We start from the raw sequence: 18,920 nt of genomic DNA, 5'->3' as shown, positions 1-18,920 counted from the left end.
AATAATAGCACCTACCTCCCAGGTTTGTGAGGATCAAATGAGATAATATTCAAGTGCTTATCACAGTACCTGGCATGTAATGGGCACATAATAAATACTTATTTCTTTTTTTTTCCTTCCTTCCCCCCTTCCTCTCCTCTTTCTTCCCTTCCTTTCTTCCTTTCTCCCTTCCTTCCTCTCTCCCTCCCTTTCTTCCCTTCATTCCTCCCTCCCTTCCTTTTTCCCTAACTCTTTTCCTCTTCCTTTCTTTTCTCCCTTTCTCCTTCCCTTCTTTCCCTCCTTCCCTATCTTCTGCCTTGTATCTCCCCCATCTCTTTGTATATCCTTCTTGCTAGTCCCAAATTCTAGAAGCCACCATGACGGCATTCCTGTAATATATCCCACAGGGCATTTCAGTTAGCGGCTACCTTATTTCAATATAAAATGCTTACATGATTCACCACATTTAAAAAGTGCCTCCACTCAAAGAAACCTGAAGTCTTTGCTTATTCCAAGTCCTGATCACTACTCAAAGCACAGAACTGTGGAGCCACCTTCTGGGGACAAGTTCCTGTTGCTGCCATTTGGGCTATGAAGAAGTATGAGATAGAGACATGACATCTCATTATTTTAAGTTTCTCCTCTTAGAAAAGGCAGTAAGGAGTAGAGGAGATCACGATCTCTTCTTTGTAAAGATGTGTATATGCTATTGGAAGTTGTCAATTCAAAGTTCTTGTTGCTATTCCATCTCTTGCATATCCCATTCATGTATAATCTAGAATTGTTAATCCCCATTAGGGCTGCAGAGAAATTTAGTTGATTAAAGAACCCTTGGAAACTTTCCGTTTGTGACTTCTTTGTTGTTCAAATTAGAATGTAAGTTGTACATTCTCTTTTGCCCTTTAAAAAAAATTATCTATATTCCTGATATAAGGATATTATTTCTAGTTTTCTCTTATTCCTTCCACTTGACACAATCTATTTTTTTATTATTTTATTTTATTATTTTAAAGACTAGGTCTTTCTAGCTTAGGCTCCAAGTGCCACAACTACTCATGGACCCAGTTGGCCTTTTCTTCCTTCCTTAGACAAACTGGTGGCCTCTCACTCCTGGAGGTTCACCATATTAATGCCAGACTTAGTGTGAATCCTCTTTTGGTTTAGCCTACTACAGCTTAACACTCTCAAGATCAAGAGAGTACTATATGTTTTAATTTTTTTATATTGATTTTTATATATTGATCACATTGAAAATGTAATTGCTGTAGACCTTTAAAAAAATAAAGACCCAATGTGGCCCATTTTGTGATGATATGATTACTTATCCACTTTATTTTTTAATTTATTTATTTTTAGTTCACAATATTCAGTTCCACAGGCTTTTGAGTTTTAAATTTTCTCCCCCCCCAAGACAGCATGCAATCTGACATAAGCTCTACATATACATTCATATTAAAAATTATTTTCACAATAGTCAGAAGAATTATAACCAATCGAATGAACCACAAGAAAGAAAAAACAAAAAAAGAGAGAGCAAATAGTATGCTTTGATATACATTTAGACTCTGTAATTCTTTCTCTGGATGTGGATAGCATTTTCCATCATGAGTCTTTTGGAGTTGTCTTAGAACCTTGCATTGCTGAGAAGAGCCAAGTCTATTAAAGTTAGTCATCGCACAATGTGGCTGTAACTATCCACCTTATTTTCTTAAAGCAGATCTGTATGGAAGGAAATCTGTTCTTCCCAGGCAGCCAATCATGATCATCACATCATATAACTATTCATTAGTAATAGTCTAATCTTCCTCCCTGCTATAGGATCAAATACAAAAATCCTCTATTGGTGTTCAAAGCTATTCATAACCTAGCTTCCCCACCTGCCTTTCCACTCTTCTTACCCCTTCTCCCATACACTCCTTCAATTCAGTGGCATTGGCTTCCTTGCTCTTCCTGGAACAAGACATTCCAAGTCTTGGCTCCCAACATTTTCGCTGGTTGTCCCCCATGCCTAGAAAGCCCTCCCTCCTCATCTCTACCTCCTGACTTCCCTGGCTTCCTTCAAATCCCAGCTAAAATCCCACCTTCTACAGGAAGTCTCTCCCAGTCCCCCTTCTCTCTGTAAATTTTTTCCCCGTTTGTCCTGTATGTAGCTTGTTTGTACTTAGTTGTTTGCATGTTGTCTCCCCCATTAAATAATGAGCTCCTTAAGGGCACGAATTGTCTTTTGCCTTTCTTTGTATCTCTAGCACGGCATACAGCGAAGGATACAAAGAAATACAAGCCAGTCCCTGAGCTCAATGAGTTTACAATCCATTGAGAAGATGGGATATAAATAACATTTTAAAAATTGCATTTTGTTTTTCCTCTGTTACTTTCATTCAATTGTTGTATTTCAAACCTTTTTCAGATTTCCAAGGATAATGAAGAAGCATCTTCATCACTAATCACAGACCTTCCACGTTCTACATCAGCCGGAAATCCCCCAACACAGAGGACCTCTCAGCAAAATAGCCCAGCCATTTTGAATGTCCTGGGAGGCGGTGGTGCTGGTGTGAGAAACATCTGGACTGACCACCAGATCAGGCAAGCCCTATTTCCCAGTAGACGCTCACCTCAAGAGAATGAGGAGGATGAAGATGATTACCATATGTTTCTGCCATCATTATCTTCATCCGATCTGCATTCCACCAGGCTTTCTGAGGAGAGTAATGGTTCCAGTCGACCATGTAGTTGGCACTTGGGACAGATGCAATCCAGGGATCCAGGGGTCACCAATGCTGGTCACAGGATTGTCAGGAGAGCCAGCAGTGCTGGTGAAAGTAACACTTGTCTACCAGAAGCACAAAATAGAGACAGTGAGAATGTTCAGCATGCTTCACGGAGGGAGGCAGAGAGAGGTTCTAGAACAGAAAGTGATGGGAAGGCTTACTTTGATACAGAGTTGCCCCTTCCTGACATAGACCATGTCTATGATAACATAAGTTATGAAGACTTGAAACGGATGGGTTTTGCCAAAAGGGATGGGCCTGAATATATTCCCCAGAGATCAAATATGGATTCTGTGCAAGGGGTGCACCATCAAAGCAGCCCAGACTTATTAGCCTCCCCCCACAAGCAAGAAGGTCAAGATAATGTCACTCTGTCTGAAAAAAGAGATGGAACCCTATCCGGTAGAGATGCCTCCAACTTAAGCTCGAATGAACTCAACATTACTGAGGAAAATATATATGACACTATACAGCTCCCAGACCCACCCCTACTGGATTTTAAATGCAACTACCTAAAATGTGCAAAGCGGAGCAGCTTTTTAGGGCTGGAGACAGACTTTGCCTGTTGTGACAGTTTGCGCCCATTTGTTTCTGAAGAGAGCCTCCAGTTCAGTGAAGATGAAACACCTTACCGTCATGGTCCCTTGGAGAACGATTATTTAAGTTTGCTATACAGTTCTTCGAACTCTGATTCCCTGTCTCACAAGTCAGTAGCTGATAAACTATCAGAAGAGGTAGATGAAATTTGGAATGACTTGGAAAACTACATCAAGAAAAATGAAGAGAAAACGAGAGACCGCCTCCTTGCCGCATTTCCTGTTAGTAAAGATGATGTCCAAGAAAGGTTTCACGCTGGAAGCACACCTGAACTCAGTAAAGATGTAGACTATGCAATATCTACTCTCTCCCTGCCAGAAAATCCTGTTTTCCTTAAGCCTGCAAAAAATAAAGCTATGAGGTTAAGTAGGACCAACCTCCCTTTTGAAGAAGACATGCTTTACAAAGAAAACTCATTAATGAATCTTAATAGACTTTCTCTGGCCAGTGAAATGCCTTCTATAGAAAGCCCTTGTGAATCAATTAATAGCAGTTTATCCCATACAGACCCTGAGAGTTCTGACCTAAGAGTGAACAGTGCAGATAAAACCAAAAGCAGAGTTTTTCTGATGGCAAGACAATACAGTCAGAAGATTAAGAGGGCTAATCAGCTTTTAAAAGTGAAAGGTCCAGAGGGAGAACAAACAGCCACTCAGCCACATAAGTCAAGACACAAAGATCTTGCGGCCATATTGGAAGAGAAGAAGCAAGGAGGTCCTGCCATTGGTATGTTGAAAATGTTTTCTTTTTTTTTTTTCTTGAGAGCAAGATATATGTTTAAATGAATCTTAATTTCAAAAAGGAATCTATATAACCTTTAAAAAAAACAGCACACCTCTAGCCATGTCCTCCTTGTTGAGCTCTTTGATTTCATAGGTAGTGGTACCCAACTGCTGGAGAAACTATGGTATCTACCTGTCTCCATAAACCGCTGAGGCAGTGGAGTGGATTCCAAATTATAGCAAGATTTAGGCTGATTGGATCATTGTCTTTCTGTATATCCAGTGATTGAAGAATTTGTCGTTGATAGTATAACTTAGTAATATAGTTGTCATATCAAGAAAGATGAAAAGAAAACTAGAGGCTACTCCTTGTGAGATTTCCTGTCAGTAGAATTCCCTCTCTGAGTGAATATGAAGTATGAGAAATACAAACAAATTTAGGATTTGACTCCTTAGTCTTTTCTTTAAGTGTCAATATGTTTAGAGGATTCTTATAGCTGAGATAAACTTTGGAGTAGTTTTAGGAGAGGAGTATAGTGGTGGGAATGGATCTCAAGCCAAATATTTAGTTACCCTAATAAGGACTCAAAATAAGAAAAAGTGTCTTTCCTCAGATCTTCCTAGTTGTTCTGCTCACACATGTTCCACTAGTCTTGTCATTCCTCATGTGTTTTAGTTAATGCTTAATTTTAAAATAATAATAATAATAATAATGATCCAATTAAACTGGTTCTCTGCTCTTCTACTCCCTATCACATGCTTTTTTTGGGCAAAGCTGATACCAAGGATTGAGTGAAGCTCTCATTCGAGAACTACCTTTCTCTCCCTTATATATACTATTAGAAAAGTGAAATTCTTCCTACCTTCTCCCTCATAATAGTGCAGATGGGTTACTACAGGACAGCATGTTGGCAGATGACTTCTGTATTAGGTGTTTTTGCTTAGTTGTTTTTCTTTGTCACATGGAAGGGGGTTCAATCTTGAAGGGGGTGGAAATATCTGTGATATAAAGGATAAAAAGCTGAAGACATCAATAAAGCATTTTAAAATGTCTTTAATAAAACTTTTCTGTAAGACTTCTCATGGGGTGGGGTGAGCCTGAACGAGGACACTGTGTACATTTTTTTTTTTTTGGCAAAGCTAGTGCCAGAGACTTGAATGGTTCTCTTATTAGAGAACTACCTATTTTTTCCATTAGGGTTTTTTAAGGTCAAAACCTCACAGTAATTCCTCAGACCATCTTTCAGTGGTAGATCATCTGTTTGCATAAAGCATAGGGTATTTTTCAGTACCCTAGGATTTCTGAGAAGGAATTGTCATGATCCCAAAACAAAAACATCAGTTTTCAGAAATAGTGGCTAATTTAGAATATTCAAGATAGGCTTCCCAAAAAGCTGCTTCTTAGTGACCTAGAAGATTTGATCATCAATATTTTGGTCCCATCAATATTCCTCCTTGGAGGTTTGTTTCTGTCTGTCTTTTTTGAGAGAGGAGCCTGGGAGTGAGAGTGGAATTTTCTGAATCAATACATCAGCTTTTGAAAGTATTTAGGCCTTGTCAGATGCCTGCTGGTTTTTTCACTGCTAGACATAAGGAAGAATTTTCTTAGTAGTTAAGATTGTAAGAACCCTAAAGGGACTATAATGGAGGAATGTTGTTGAATGACCTCGTTAGAGATTCCTAAAGGAAGCATGACAGAATGGAAGAGAGAATTAGAGTAATAGAATACTTGGGTTCAAGTGACACTTATTAATTATGTGACCTTTGGTAAGTTACTCGACCACTCTGAGCCTCAGTCTAGTCTCTGTAAATCAGAAACATTAAGAATATTAATAACTCATCTACCTACCTATAACAGCAATTCAGCTAGCAGCTGTTGTAGGGGTAAAAGACCAATACAAGACCAGCAACAAGAGCTGCCAGCACAGGTTCTTTGATCTGCTTTTCTAAGGAAAACAACTTTTAGGGGTTAACAATCTCAGTTTAATTAAACATGCATATCTCATTCACTTAGTTCAGGAGGAAAAGCCAGCATCCTGAACTTCAGAGAAAATACAAATAAATTACAGAGACAATATAAACAGACCAAATCACAATTCAGTTACCAGAGAAGAACCAGTGAATCTGGGTTAGCAAAGCCAGGAGGCAGTTACAACGGCTTGCCCAGAATCTCAACACTCCTTCCATGAGTGAGCCCCAAAATTCAAACACCTACCTTGGATCTCATATACCCAGGGCCCTGAAGTACTTGATTACCTCAGTGCTGAGAAGCACTCAAAAAACAGTGAAAAATCCCTTTTTGCTGGCCATTACATTTGAAAGGCAAGACTCAAGTACTTAATTACCTCAGCATTACAAAGGAGAAGACAACAAAAAGTCCTATCCTGATTACCATTACATTGTCTTAGTGCTAAGAAATACTCCCAAGACAAAAAGATCCCATTTTACCTGCCCCATTCAAACAAAGGCCAAAATCATTAAAGGCCATGTAAGAGAAGAACAGCAAAAAGCACCACCTTGATCACCTCTACAATACCTTAGAAGATGTTGTGAGGCTCAAATAAGACAGGATTTATGGAAGGACTTTGTGACCTGTGAAGTGCAAAATACATAGAAGGTGGTATCATTTTTAAAAGAAATTACTTGTCATAGATGGTTTAAGCGCAATCTCAGAACCTTTGATGTCAGAGATTGGGTGACCACTCAGAGGCTTCTCTTACTGGATGAGTCTGTACCTACCTACTTAGTTACATCTAATTTCTCTTTTCTGAATCTAGTGGTAATAGAAAACCATTCATTTACATACAGAGAGAAAATAACTGAGTTCTACACACAGATCAAGGTAATAAATGGTAACTAAAAGAGCTGTGCCATGGTAATATAGCCATTAACTTTGGGCTGGTGGCAGAGAGTTGTGTTACCTGAGCATCCCAGAATAATAGAGATGGTTATGTTCCCCTCTGAGATAGTATTAATGGTATCTAACAACAGAAGTTGAATGACTAAAAAATAGTAATGTCCTGTGCCTAACTCTCTGAGTAAGGAACACTTATTAAAATGTGAGGTGTCTATCCTCCTGAAGCATTAAGAAACTAAACCATGAGCACCACAGTGGCCACTTGTGAATTTCTCCTGTACCCCCTTTAATATTAATTTTTCCTCTTGGTGTCTTCTTTGAAGATCCTGTAGGATCTTTTTGCCAGATTTGTGTCTGGGTCCATTTTGACATGGTGGGCTACTACCGACGTTCTCCCCAACAAAGAGAAGACATCTTCAAAATCTTCCTGAGAGCTCTGTGTTTTCCATTGCTGCCTGATATGGGTACGTCCCTAGGGCCTGCCATCTCTTGGACCTGACGACCTAAATCCTCGCCTCCTCCGTCTGGGTGAATCAAGAGAGCTTCCTGTGCCCACTAGGGTTTCAACTAGTTGACATGATGAATCCTTTTCTCTTTCTTGTTTATCTGGGCACAGGAACTCGTAATCGACTGGACCGATTCTCCAGACTACTTCGTATGGGCCTTGCCACTTTGCCCGGAGCTTGCTCTCGCTGTTGTGCGGAAGGAGGAGCACGCTATCCCCCGGCTGAAACTCTCGAACATCTTTATTGAATGCCTAGCCTGGGTCTATAGGGCCTGGGGCAGGTTTTCGCCTAAAAGTCACCCAAGCAGGTCCATTCATTCCCATATTTTTAGAACATATTTGTAGCATGCTGGCAGCCTTGTAGCACTCAGGCCTCCTGGGATCCTTTGAGGCAAAGGATCCCTTTTAATTATTATTCCTATGATAGCTCATGTGGGGGAAAAACCCTATGTAAATCGAAGGCTTCATCTCGTTGTGAAAAGCCAAGCCTTATCCTAGATATCTTTCTAAATTTAGACACAAAAAAAAGTTGACTCTAATGGCATTGCTTCAGTCGTCTCATCCCCTGTCTTTGTACCTGTTTTAACAAGGGTGACATGAAATTTTCTCCAGAACTCCAAGAATTCTTATCAGCAAAGAGGAAAAAAAAAATACTAATTGATAATCCAGGCATAATTCCTATTATTTTAATAATAATGTATATCTGATATGTGTATATATGTGTGTGTATACATGTTAATTCCTCATTATGTCTAAGTCAATAAGATATAAATAGTATACACACACACACGAAGTAGGAGGAGCCCTAGTCCATATATTGGCATCCTAGCTTTTTGTAAAGGAGATAATTTGGTCATCTTTCTGAGATATCTCTATCTTTCTGTAATCTGTCTCTCATGTAGAATGACAGTGGGTCTATTTATAGCTTCTCATCAGATCTGGTTAGGAAACCATATTCTTAGACCATGTTTGCTACTTGGTGGGGCCACCTTATTCCCAAATTCAAAGTTTTATATAAAGACAACTCTTAGTTCTCATAGAATTTTTAGAGCTGAAGGGAACTTTGTGCAACTATATCATCAATCTCCTTGATAACTTTATCTATAGGATGTGTTTTTTTTACCAGAAGCTGACTTGCTTCTGTTCTTCCATGCAACATGTTTCTGGGATTTTTGTTGCCATTAAATGGTATATACTGAGGAAATTAAAATTAATTTTAATATTCACCTCAGAAAAAGAAGAGGCATGTTTGGTGTCCTTCCTAAAAACAACTGAGTAATCAGTAGGTGTCTTCAGCACAAGCTATATAGGGTATCTTATATATATAGGGTATCTTAAAAGTCTCAGCCAATAAACCTTTAAACTGCACTAAGATTTTGGGATACCTATATAAGGCTGGGGGGAGATCAAGAAGCATATAATCTAGTTGGGGAGAAAAGACTAATAAAAACATTAAAAATTCACAGGTTGTTCGAGCCAGAAGCTTCAAATCATTTAATCCAGTGCCCTCATTTTTAGAACAAAATCACTGAGACGGAAAGGATAAGTAATTTGGTCAAAGTCACATGGCTAGTTAATGACAGAATCTGATTCCTATAAAAATCCCAGAGCCAGCGTTTCATGAAACTAGAACTGGAGGGTTTCCATCCAAGCTGGAAAGAGGTGATTTGTTTTTTGGACAATTAAATGTATTCAAAAATTGATTCAAAAGATTCAAGAAAAACTACATAAATTCATGGATGCATCCACAACAGGGTGCATATAGTAAAATAGGAATTTGTTCTATATGATCCACATTTTTGAGGACAACATCAGGGAATTCATACAAATCTAGAAAAAGGTGCCATCTCTGGAATCCGAGGACCTGGGTTCAAATGTAAACTCTCAACATAGCCACCTGTTCAAGCTTAGGCAAATTGCTTTAGTCTCCCTGTTTCCATGTTTGTAGAATGCGGGTGTTAGACTGTTGGCCTCAGAGGTGCCCTTTGGATCTAGATCTAGGATTCTTACATTGTCTGAGGCAGGATTATTGCTGAACCCTGTATGTGACCCAAGATGACATCTTTTTGTTTTCATAAACAAACATTTCTAATAAATAATTAGGGAGTAACTCAGATATGAAAAATATGAGAAGTTTGATGGTTCTGGGAAAAGTGGCATAAATTATAAGAAAGGTTGACATTGTGATCCAGTAAACAAAGGATTCAGTTCTATTTACTTAAAGATCAATACCTGAGGACTTGGTGGAATGAAAAATAAAATAAGTATAACATCAAATTGTTATAAAATGCTATGAGAATTAAAGTAGCTAATAATCTCCTAGTTTGGAAGTAATGTTCTAAAAGAGTCAAATAGACTAATTTATTGCATCATCAAAAATGAGAGATGGGATGTCATCTCAGAGGTTACTGATTCCACCCCCTTCATTTTTACATACATGGAAACTAAGCCCCAGAGACCAGAAATGGAATGCCCATAGCTGACTTCCTTGTATGTTACCAGAATCACTAATCAATGAGTTAGAACCCTTTGGTCACTTTTGCAAAAATAACATGGAAACCATAGAATGAGCTTGAAGGGATCTTTGATGTTGAATCCCAATCTCTCAATTTATATGGGAGGAAACTGAAGCCCAGACAAAGGAAATTACTTAGGTCAGTTCACATAATGAGGTGATGGCAGAGCTGGGAACTTTTGAATCCAGGGCTCTTGACTCTCGGTCCTATGTTCTTTCTACTCTGTTAGGCTGTACATTTCTGTGCTTTTAAAATCTTAACAAAAGTTATTGTTATCATTAACAGTGTAATACTTCTTCCCTTAAGCTTTGTGATTTTAAGCAATTTTCTTTTTACTTACTTTACTTGAATGTTTAAGTGAACTTTTGCTAACAGTATAATACTTCTAAGTTAACATTGTGATTCCTTCAGTCTGGACATTTCCCCCATTGACACCAATTAGAATCCATCCGTGATGAGTTGTTAGTAATATGAATGTGTCATCAAATACCAAGCATTTACAAATATCTATGTTCAGAAGAGAGTAGCTGGAGTCTCAGAGAAGCTTCATGAAGAATGGATTGGTAGGATATGGGTATGCAGAGAAGAGTGGGTAGGATATTTCTGACTCAGAGAAGCCATATATCTAATAATGCACTCCAGATCCAAATTTAATGCATTCTGCTACTATCCACAATTCAGGCTTGTTTTATACTCCAGAGTTGACTGTTATTACAAGTATTTATAGTTACATTTTCACAGTGGAACTGTTCCATAGTAACTTTTCAATATGTCCTCACTGCCTATTTTTCCTTTAAAAGTATAGTATTATACTTCAGATGCTTTCTGAAAATTATTACTCACTGTTCCATGCTTTGGGAAGGCCCAGGTTGTCTCTTCTAAAGGCCAAGTTATACCACCTTTGTCCAGATCAGAATGAGTAAGGTCTGACCAAATGTCAGTTGATATTTTCGTGAATGACTGGGTTTAGCTTCCGTGGGTTAGGTTTCCCAAGGTTGGTGAAACATTGCCACTTTCAGGCTGAATACTGTAGACTCTGGGAAAGCTCTGTGGCCTTTGTCTCTTAAGGGCACTGCCAAATTTCCACTTTTTATTTTGTCTTTCAGGAAATAAAAATGATAGGGTTGCTGTGGTGGTGGTTGTTGTTTACTTAGACTCAACACCTCATTTTTACCATGAAATTTGGGCTAGAGAAAGAAAGGGTTGGGAAATTGGGCCACTAAAGTCAAAGTTAAACCAGAGTTATTTATGCTGAAGAAAAGTGTCTAAGAGGAAAAGAAAAATGTCTGTGAAGGGCATACAAGAATAGTGACCAACTGTATCCTGTCTTCCTGGAAGCAGAATAAAAAGACAGAGAGGCATATGATTCTTATGTCCTTCTTGGATCTCTGGGAGAATGATACTTTCACCAATTCACCAATTCTAGGCTTTGGTTGCTTCATCTGTAAAAGGAAAGAACTACATTAACTTAATCTCTAAGGTCTTTTCCAGCTTAAAATCTCAAATTTACTTTGAATGCATCCTATATGTTTTATTTAATCTACTTGGAAATGATTACATGTAGAAGTGGAGTAAGAAAAAGGATTAGAGAATAAGAGGCTCATAATTTAATTTCAAGCACTGAAAGCTTCATTGAAAGGAACTATATAGCACCTCTCAAAAACTAGTACTAAGTAGCCACGCTGCTAATAACATTAAAAACAACAATTGATTTAGTATAAGAACAGTTCATTTTTAAAGGGTTTAGGGAGGGTCTTGAGGAGGAGTCTAAGAAGGAGCTTGATGGGACTGGGGTGAGGTCAGACTCCAGGAACCAAGAGAATGGGGTTAAGGGTGGGAAGTAGCTGAAGGCTACTTAGAGATAACAGACCAGGTAGGCTAGGATAGTTTAAGGGTAACAGATTTGGGCATAGACACTTTGATAGAATCAAGGTTGGAAAGTAGCCAGACAATGGAGGGCTAGACTAGGTTAAGAGTAACCTTGCATAGAGATTTGAGCCTAGCCATAATGGAAGGCTTATGGCCTCAGGCAAAAGCCTCCTCTAGTGGGAAGATTCAAGGGGAATTCAAGGGGGCTCCCACAGTCTAAACCCCATCAGATAGTGTCAGGCCAGACCTGAGTTCAAACATAGCCTCATAGACACTTGCTAGCTGTACAACCCTGGGCAAGTTACTTAGCCCTATTTGCCTCAGTTTCGTCATTTGTAAAATGATCTAGAGAAAGCAATGGCAAACCACTCCAGTATCTTTTCCGAGAAAACCCAGAAGAGGTTACGAAGCGTCAGACATGACTGAAAATGAATAAACCACAATTTATATAGCATTTTAATGTGTGCAAACCACTTTAAAAATACTGTCTCATTCAGTCTTTACAACAATCCTGGAATGCAGGATGCCAATATTGTCCCCATGTTACAGATGAAGAAACTGAGACAGAGAGTGGTTAAGTGACTTGCCCAGCTAAGTATATGAGGCAGAATTTGACCACCAGTCTTCCTAAATTTAATACTCAATCTTCTGTGCTACTAGCTGCTTGAGTGCAGGAATAGTTGGAATGAATAGGCGTCTCTGGGTAACGGTGTTCAGCAGCTACCAAAAATCATCAGTACCTAAAGGCAGCTCTTGAGCTACAAGTTGTAGTTACATGTTTTAATAAATACCTCAACTTTTTTATTGGTTAATGTTTACATGCTCACATCCTTATTTTGTGGTGTCTCATTTCAGCATATTATCACTATTTCAAACTTGTGAGAATAATTAGAAATTTATATTGACTATGGTGGATGCATGCAGATATGCCCTTGGTATCAGATACTCAAGAATTATAAAATATAAAATGATTCTTAAATGCAATGATTTCCTAGAATTGGAAGAAGAAATAGTTTATTTTATATCGTCACCTGCTTAATGTTTCCTCATCCTCAGTTTTCACCTGAATACTGAGTTTAGTGCTCATATGAAATACTATTAATTTTTATCTTAAGTAGGTATCGAAATTATCCTATGGATATTTAACTGTTTAAATACTTGTTTCCTCTAGGTGCCAGGATTGCTGAATATTCCCAGCTCTATGATCAGATTGTATTCAGAGGGACACCCCTTAACACAAAGAAGGACGGCTGGGCTAGTCCTGGAGAATCACCAGTCGTCCGTTCTTCATCACCACCACCTACATCTCTCTCCCATTCTCAGTTTGAAGATGAATCTTCTCAAGCAGAAGACTGGCTTTTTCACTCTACGTACAGTAATGGAGAATTACCAGATTTCCGTGCCTGGCCTCACGAAGATACCAAGTCAAGATACTCTTCTTCAGAGATGAATGCAAAAAGTACTCCTCGGCAGTTGTCAACAGCTTGTTCTGTGCCTTCACTTCGAACATCTACCCCTCTACAGGGTCCTGTACAAAGACGGAGTGCTGTAATAAACCAGCCTAATAAAGAAAATTTACGTCATCTCCATGTTTATAATTCTCTGGGCAGGAAAGGAACAAGTAATAAATCCCAGTCATATAGCTGGTCCCAGTCCACTTCTTCAATTGTGCTAAACAAACTGGTGGACTCTATCAACTATCCAAATGAAATGGGAAAGAAGCAGCAGCCCTCTTCACACAGAAGCTCAAGGAGTGATAGTCAACAGGACTTGTTACTAGGTACCACCGTCTCAGGTCAACAGGGTACTGAAAAATGCTCCGATGTGACTCTCCAGGATTCACAGAAGGTTCTGGTAGTGAATAAAAATTTACCATTAAATGCCCAGATAGCCACACAGAACTATTTTTCCAATTTCAAAGAGGTAGGAGATGAAGATGACTACGTAGAGATAAAATCAGAAGAGGATGAATCAGACCTAGAGATAGCCCAGAATCGTCCTCGGAAATCTGATCCAAAGATCAGGGATGATGAGCTGTCTGATGATCACCGGAGCAACATCGCCTCTTATTCTTTAAGCAGCCCATGTGCTTCTTCCACAAAACCAGTCAACAGCAAACTTAACCTTTCACCTTACCTAACATACGGCGACTCTGACAAACTGAATGACTACCTGTGGAATAACTCCTCACCCAATCAGCAGAACATTGTCCAGGCTCTAAGGGAAAAATTTCAGTGTCTTAGCTCAAGCAGCTTTGCCTAAAGTACTTCGTACCTTCTGACTGTACTGTCTTTTTACAATACCCATGTACTACAGATACTAATGACATATTTCAATGTAGTGTGTTCACACAGCAATATGAAACTGTAGATGTATGACACATGGCACATTATGTTGAAAAAGGTTGAAATGGACAGGACTGTACCAGTGGCAAACAGTAATTAACATCTAGTGGTATATTTTGTGAGGATGGTTGATTTCTAAGTTAATTTTACTTGAACATCCTTAGCTTAATCTTACTATCTTCCACTTACACCTCAAAGTTTGGTCTTTTTTATGGTCTGGCCACTTTCTTCCATATCTTGACAATTCTGTCCAGACTTTAAGAAATTTTATTGGGTGGCAGCTGTTATCACAGGTAGCAGAGCAAGCACCATTAAAAGATTTTAAAGCATCTTAGGCTAAAAGTCAAGACCAAGGATAACATTATCTAAAGGCTATCTGGGTCAATTTGATATCTGCTATAAGTTGTCATCACTACCGCATTTCTCAATGCTTGACAAAAACTTATGTTGGAATAGCCCTTTCTAGGGGGTAGTATATAATGTGTTATCCACTTTTTGGTTTCTGCTGGGAGCTCAGATAAGTTGATAATTTAGTGTATGCAAAAGTTATACGACAAGGAATCAGATTGCCCACATTAGAAGGAAAAGGAAAATCTTCTCTAGGTTCTTTATGTAGGTAGATTCTTTGACAATTGCCACTCTTTGCTATTTGAAAACAAGGCCTTGAGAATATACTCACATTGCCAATTTTATGACTCCTGGAATATAGTAATTCCTTCAGTGGCCTGAAGGAAAATCCAATAGTTTGTTTTCCATTAGCATAAGTTGAATAAAAAAAATTTCTTAAACATGTTGAAGTACATTTCACACAAAGAAAATAGATTATTCTTAAATAAAACTAAGGCATTTTTTTTAAACTGCCCCCTCTCCTTCCCCCAGATTTATATTTTCAAAGGGCATTCTCCTATATGCACCCTCATGAGTCTGGGACTTGACTGAAAACATTTCTGAAGAGTTAGTGACTTGTAAATGCCATTTGATTTTGTTTTATTTGCATGTAGTATGTTTATGTCTATGCCCATACAAATCTATGTTAAAGATCTTTTACAAAGAAACACTCGTTACAAAATTCTCTTTGCTACTTTTGCCAGCTGACACCTTAACCTTTCATTGCTATTATTGTATCTAAAAAGCAGTGTACCGTAGTATTATATAGGGACACCAGATACATAGGACCTCATAAGCCCTCTTTTTACACAGTTTTTTGTTTGGGAAATTTTTTAAGTTGGGAAATGCGGTAGCAGATTTATTTGTTATTTGAAGAGATCCTACTTAATCACAAGTCCTATGAATGAAACATAAAATCAAAAGATCTTATGCAGAAACAAGATAGATTTTCAAAATGTGGACTTCAAAGTCTTGTCTGAAGCAATTATAGATACTTACTTCCTCCCCACCCCCAACACAGTTTCCTATTTGGATAGGCAAATATAATCATATATGATATTTCATCTGTGTTGTCTTCATTAAAATGAGTGAAACTAAAACAAAGTACACAATCAAGGTGGCATCTTACTTGTGATTCCTTTTTTGTGTTAAATCCAATGCCTCATTTCCTTAAATGCAAAACATAAAATGTGATTCTCCTTATTAGTGATGGTTAGGACACTTAAAAAAAAAAAAACCAAGTCACTCTTTGCTTACTCTCTGCCCTTTTTCTTCCACCAAAGTGTTCATTTGGGGTGGGGGTGGTTAATAGGATACCAAACCCTTCATTCTTTGATAACCTTAAAAAATGCAGTTTCCTGGGGTTTCAGGATCCAGCTGTTTCTGAAAAAAAGTCATAAAAATCTCATACTTCTTGACTTCATAAAAGTCTTAAAAACAAGCTCCTGCAGTGCCCTTGGAAAACAAAAAGCTACTTGAATATTAATATGCCTGGAATGAAGTTGACTCCATTTTTTTGTGATTGGCATGAACTGAATTCTTGAAAATGAGCTGATCATTTTTCATTTTATATAAATTGATTCTTCCAATTGATGCTGCTTTGCTAATTGCATGGTTTTGATGTCTACTATTGAAAGTTTAAGACCCCCCACACACACCTGGCAAATGATAGCTTTACAATAGCTCCTTTTGTTGTATAAAGTGTATATGTACATATCACTGTATTTACATGTTTAGGCAAAGCTGTATTTTATGTCTTCAAATGAATTCTTTTTATTAGGGTGTGGATTTTGAGGACAGTGTACATATGCTGCAATGATCAGTTCTATGCTTTAACTTAGTTTTCAAATGGCCAGGGATATGTTGTATTGCTGTATAAGCTCCCAACAAACCAAAAGTTCTGTGCATTTTAGAAATGTATCTTTCTGTCTTATTAAATCCCTGTACTGGATACTCAAAAAAATTTTTTTAAATAAGTTCAATTTTCACTTAATAGAATACTACCTATGGGAACTGCCTCTAGTAAAACAGTTTAAAATAGTGTATATAAGATAACGAACCTTAGCAATGCCCATTATTTAACAAAGTTTGTAAAGTACAAAGTAAATTATAGTGTGAATCAATGTGTATTAACTAAAAAATTTAGATTTCTCTTTTTAATTGCCCTTAACTATAGGAATAAGTAATCTCACATCTTACGAATATGACTGATAGAACATTTGATGAGGGTCAGAACAGTGTACAGGTTTTCCAGTGGGCCAGTTCATGCCATTTTCTATATAATTGGAGTACATGAAACATGTTAGAATTATTTGGGGAGTGGGGTCCTATAGGTAGCTAAATTGGCCTAAAGCCAACACTAGATACTCATACCTCCTACTCCCACACCCATGACAATTAACTTTGAACTATTTGCTTATAGAAATTTTTTTCAATTGTGCAATAAAGATGTCCAGGGCCAGTTAGTATCATACTGCTTGGAATCCTAATTTTATCTGATGCTCATTGAAAAGAGAAACAGGATTGTTAAAATACTAATATTAGTGGAATATGTAGCCTGAAGTCAATTCCATTCCTGAATATAAACTCATCCAGACTGTACTTAAAGTACATATTCCTTGACTTTTTTTTTTTTTGAGGGGGAGTTAGGGTGGAGCAAAGAACCATTCTGAAGTCTTTTTAAAAGTGAATTTTCAACTACGCTGTCAGTCCACCAGAGAGATATCCCTTTGTGTTATTCGACCTTAAGGCAAAAACTGTTTTGAATTAGCTCTAGTAATATGTTTAATTTAAAGAAATTGGTGACAGGAAAATTGGTGTCACTGATGAAGAATGTGAATTAACTAAAGCCTCACAGAGGAAAGAAAATGTGAATAATTTTTAAAAGTTAGTTTGCAATGAGCCATGAGTACAGGTGATATAATCAGGCATTAAGTAACATGTTTTAAGTAACATTTTTAGTATAATAGAGGCAAAACACTTATCTGACACAAAGAATCTGGTCCACAGAGATTCTTACATTGTAAAGAGCAAAAGTTTATAAGACGTTGTCTAGAGAGCTCTCCGATTCACTGCATTTTGTTTATGGTTCTATATCAGAATAAGAGCAGCTACGCTCATCTCCACCAGCGAGAAAGGTTCATGACAGAAGTAACTTCCTCAACATTTCTGTTAAGTTTGTGTGTGTGTGTGCGCGAGTGTGTGTGTGCATGTTACATTTTAGCCTTGAATCTTGTCCTATGGATAAGACCTAGAGCTTCTTGTTGCACTTTTTCATGACGTATTTTGTTTAAAAATAAAGTATGTACTCTTAAACCTAGCTCCTCATATTTTTTTTGCTTTTCTTCCAAGCTAAATTTAAATAAATATGCCATATCCCAAGGGAAATATGTTCATGAAAAATGTCTAAAAACTTGTAATGCAATAAAGAAATCTTAGAGCTTTTATGAGTTTATAATGTAAAAATTAGGGGCTAAAATAGACTGGACCTGTGACTTCATTTGCAGAGGGAAATTTCAGAAATGTAAATACGTACCTTCTCCGCAACTTGGAGAGATACCTTGCCCAGGGTCTCATAGCAAGTATTTGTCAAAGGCAGTCCTGGAACCCAGGTCTTCTTGGACAAGAGGCTGGCCCTCTAGCCCCTTTGCCAAGTTGCTTCCATGTAAGAATACCAGTAAATGACATTGCAAAGAAATTGGAAGGAAATGCTAGAAATGTCAGGGTCACTCTTAGTACATTCTTCACCTTCAAAAAACTTTCTCAAGTCAGTCAACAAACAATTCAAATGCTGGGAAAGATCAGAATATATCTATTGGAATAAAATAAAGTAAATATGCAATGTTTTTGAATTTCAATATCCAAATATTTAACACAGCCCATGATGTTCTTAAAAAGATTAAATTTTCATAAGCAAGGCCAGCCAAATTAAAAATTAATTGCTAAATATTGATATAGTTGGAACTATTGGTTGACTATTGATGGAAGATTAGCCTTTAGTAACCTGGTTTCATTAATGTCAATTTAACCATAATGTCAACTTTTTAAAATAATTTTACTCTTCAATATTAGAATCTGAGAGTCCAGTTTATGGGTTGTCCAGGACCTCTTACTGCCTCCAGTCCTGAAGCACTTCCAAAAATTGTAGGAATGGAGTTTGAGTCTCTCTATCTCTCTGTGTATCTCTCTCTGTCTCTCTTCACTAGGTTAATGGGTAAAACGTAGCTTTGGAATCCAAAAGTTTGAGGGAACACAATCTTAAAATTGTCGTGTTTGCCCTTCGTTTTGAAGAGGACCATGACATCAGGGAAATGATGACATGACTTGCAGTTGATGTTGATTTGAGGGAGGGAGGGCTGTGCAAGGTCACCAGCCT

General features: G+C 37.8%; 1 protein-coding gene across 1 annotated transcript in view; it reads left to right on the top strand.

The window, feature by feature from the left end:
- The window catches only part of PLEKHG1 (pleckstrin homology and RhoGEF domain containing G1), a 97,094-nt gene extending 80,743 nt beyond the window's left edge, over positions 1–16,351 (top strand). Inside the window, 2 exon segments of the mRNA XM_036767206.1 lie at positions 2,387–4,070; positions 12,985–16,351. Coding sequence (XP_036623101.1) covers positions 2,387–4,070; positions 12,985–14,075 — 2,775 coding nt within the window. The 3' untranslated portion in view covers positions 14,076–16,351.
- The last annotated feature ends 2,569 nt before the right edge of the window (positions 16,352–18,920 follow it).

This window comes from Trichosurus vulpecula, chromosome 7, assembly GCF_011100635.1.
Source record: "Trichosurus vulpecula isolate mTriVul1 chromosome 7, mTriVul1.pri, whole genome shotgun sequence".
Classification (NCBI taxonomy): Eukaryota; Metazoa; Chordata; class Mammalia; order Diprotodontia; family Phalangeridae; genus Trichosurus; species Trichosurus vulpecula.
The sequence above is the reverse complement of the archived record's forward strand: the minus strand, read 5'-3'. Positions and strand labels throughout refer to the sequence as shown.